General features: G+C 34.7%; 1 protein-coding gene across 1 annotated transcript in view; it reads left to right on the top strand.

Annotated features, from left to right (window-relative positions):
• Positions 1 to 3,830, top strand: part of EDIL3 (EGF-like repeats and discoidin I-like domains 3) — a 508,872-nt gene that overhangs the window by 484,554 nt on the left and 20,488 nt on the right. Inside the window, exon 8 of the mRNA XM_012638396.1 lies at positions 3,348 to 3,503. Within this exon, the coding sequence (XP_012493850.1) occupies positions 3,348 to 3,503 (156 nt within the window). The remainder of the gene's footprint in view (positions 1 to 3,347; positions 3,504 to 3,830) is intronic.

Genomic DNA, 3,830 nt, shown 5'->3' on the forward strand with positions numbered 1-3,830 from the left:
ATATTGCTGTACACACTTAATAAGCATTAACTCATCCTCATAAAATCCTATGGGGATTATTATTCTCAATTTTCAAATGAGGAAATTGAGATGTAGAGAGGTATAGTAGCTTGCACCAGTGCATATAGCCAGTTCAGGATCCCAAACCATCCAGCTCCACTGGAGACTGACTCTCATGATCAAATTCTTGAAGACTGGAGAAGATTTTTTTAACGAGTTGCCTTCTCCAGTAAAAAAACGAAAGTTACAAAGGTGACACTGTGTTTTCTTAATAGGAAACACCCATGCAGAAAAACTAGGAGAAAGGCTTAGTGGCATCCTTAACCGTGGATTGGTTCTTGTCCACAGAACATACTAAGGAAATAGTCCTGCTCAATCAGAAAAACTTATATTGAGGGCCCATTACATGTGAGGCACATTTAAGACAGATCTAGACATGGAGCACAGTGACTAAGCCAAATGTCTACTAATGAACCAGTTTAGTTTCCTAAATAACCTGCTCTGTTTCAGCCAAACTTTGGGGGATGAGGGTCTAAAAAAGGTATTTTTTAGAAGGCATTTTGTCAAGCATTTTTGTAGTTCATCTTTAACCCAGAAGATCTACAAGAGGGCAAAGTGGTCCTAGTCAAGGGGCAATCATTAGGTCCTGAGGAATGGGCTTTGCTAGAATCATCCTGCGTGCCTAACTTTGGAGTTATGTGGTCTAAGTGTTTCTCAGGGTGGGTTCTGTTCATGCCCTGCTTCAGCAACCTCATGTTAAGTGTGAGTTGTTGATTATTTTTGTACTGAAAGAAGGTTTGCTTAGGTCTAGTATTTTAAGTTTTAATGTAGCAAATTTTAGGACAAAATCCAGCTTGAAACAGATTGCTGACTATTTAAGAAGAGAGGCTGACTTAACTGGAACAAAAAAGAAAAACATTTCTAGATAGAAAAAAAAAGTTGGAGAAGGGGAGCAGTTAGAGTGGGAGAAAAACATATCTGTTGTAAAGAGCCAAGACACACAAATTAAGGAGAAAACATCTCCACCCAGCAGGAAACCCAACTGACTTTTAAAAAATACCACAGAAAAGGGGATGCTAGAAGTCTCCTCATTGTGTCATCTTAGCTAAGGACTTATAGAAGTTTAGGGCCTGAAGAAGTCAGGTCTGGAGGTGCCCATATCCTTGGTGGCACTGTTTGAGTTCCTGTGTGTTTCCAGCTTATGATGGCAATATAGTGACATAGAGCTCTGTAAGATTTTTTTTAATCATTTACGGAGAGCCAAAACACTCAGAACACACTGAAGAATAGCAGCTTTGCTCTGATGTCTCTGTGCAATAAGATTTGGATTTAGGACAACAAAAGCAATCCGTATTTTTAAGCCCAAGCAGCCAAAGAACAGACAGGAAATTCATAAAAAAAACACAGGGCTTTGCTAACATTGTAAATCCAAGACTGCTTTTTGTCACTTTGATGAGTGTGGTGATTCTTTAGAAATTTCTACAGTAGTCACAGGGAATGGGAAGAAATCACTGAGTGAAAATATAAGTGAGCTATCACTCACTGGGAAAATCAATGACTGATCTCATTACTCTAAGAATCACCAAGTGTGGTAAACCTTTGAATCAGAAAAACATGGATTGTAATCTGGGATCCTCCTTTATTTACTGTGTATTTTTGAATCACACACCATGTAATGTTAGCTGTCTGGGTATCCATGCCCTCATCTATAAAGTGGAGATTATATGCTACCTCACATGGTTATTGAGAGAATTAAATGAGGACATACAAGAAAACACTTAGCATGATGTGAGACATTAACCATTTCTTTCCCAGGATATCATGGTTTTACCATCCTGTATTTCTGCTGGATGCACAAGATATTTTAGATGATGTAATACATGTTTGGAAAATAGCAAACAAAATAACTCTTGAGTTTTGATAAACTTTATGAAATGTTTTAATAAAGCATTAAAAGTGGTCTGTCTTAATTTATTGCCCAATCTGAGCCTAACATCTTTGACACATATTCCAAAAAGTGAGCAAAAAGCCCATGTGAATTAAAAAATATTTATATTCACAGGCTGTGACACAATGGGGACTTTTTTCACATCTTTACTGATGAGGATCTCTATCACTAAATATGGTCTTACTCTATGCATCCTCTCTAACTTTCTTTTCTCATTCATGCCCTGTGTCTGACCCATGACTATCTATTTGTAACTACCTTACATCTCACAGGATAGAGAACCTAAAATAGAAACCAAAGGACATAGTGGTTGAAAGCACCAAGATCACACATGGGATAGTGACCGTTAAAGATGATAAGATCAAGGATGTAGCCAGGCACTTAGTCACAGGAAATAGGTGGAAGTAGGTAGCTATTATAAGAGGAGAGCGGAAGCTGTAGATCAAGGAACATAAATAAAATGAAAGGTAAGGTTCTTATATGAGTCGTTCACATGGAAAACAAAGCTTTATAGATTTTTTTTTTAAATTAGCAGTGTGTGATGTAAGAAAAGATGCAGGAATGAATTAGAGAAGAAAGAGGGAAACATTGAACTATTCTATATTATATATTCTTCTTTGATGAAAATTATCCCTCTTTTTCATTTCAATTACATTTTGATGAATTTAATGCTAATGAAATTGCCACGGGTCTCATGCCCTTTAAGTATATATTTGGCAGAAAAGAATACATTATAAGCACAGATTCCCACAAATCAAGAATGCGTATTTTTAATCTTCCTTCATTTTTGAAAAATACTTGATTTTTGGGGATTGTAGTTTTCCAAAAGGGGATTTTCCTTGGACAATGATTACTAATTATTACTCAATTATATATTATTGAATTGATTAAAATTCATGGAAACAGGATCGACTTATTATTTAATGTTTAATGATGAAATATCTAATACTGCGTTTGTTCCTGATGTGTACACAGCTACAATTTTGTTTTTATTGAATTAACCAATAGAGTCAGTATATTGAATAATAATCACAAATTCTGGGAGATAATGATCAATCTCTAGGAGGGCAGCCCTGCTAGTTCTGTTCTATCTCAGTTACACAAAACCATACAAATAGATGAATCAGTTTAATATAAAATTAATTGATGGACTGAAGTTACTATCATTTTATTTTAAAATGGCCAAAATAGTTATTCAAGGAGTCTTGGACTACATTTATCCATTGACAGAATCAAAACTATAAACCAACAATATATTCAGTTGTTGGTTTCAAAATACAAATAACTAGGCTGATTTTGGGTTTTAGCATATATGAATTTTAATCTCTTGAGTTCAAAACACTTGTAAACTTATAAGACTTGATTGTTGCATTTAAATTATGTATTTTCCTTCTTTTAGGTGGATCTTCTTGTTCCTACCAAAGTGACTGGCATCATTACACAAGGAGCTAAAGATTTTGGTCATGTACAGTTCGTTGGTTCCTACAAACTAGCTTACAGCAATGATGGAGAACACTGGACTGTATACCAGGATGAAAAGCAAAGAAAAGATAAGGTAAGTCATCCAAATGATTCAAGTTCAGAAGTGGAGGATCAAATGGTATCCAAGTTTAATTGAATGAACTGCTTATACATCTGTTCTGAAAATATCTACATATACTGAAAATGTATGTTAAATAAAAAGTTTTAAAGAATATTACTGTAAAAGAGTTTGTAGTCCAGTATGTAATGGTGCAACCTATAGGAAAAAATTGTTTTGATGATAACATTTTCCATATTATCAGTTCTCTAAGATCTGACTAAATAAGATTCACATTATATTTTATAAACTTAATAGAAGCTTGAATAATTTATCATAAGGAACATGTATATAGTTATTGTT

Source organism: Propithecus coquereli, unplaced genomic scaffold, assembly GCF_000956105.1.
Source record: "Propithecus coquereli isolate 6110/MARCELLA unplaced genomic scaffold, Pcoq_1.0 Scaffold13, whole genome shotgun sequence".
NCBI lineage: Eukaryota > Metazoa > Chordata > Mammalia > Primates > Indriidae > Propithecus > Propithecus coquereli.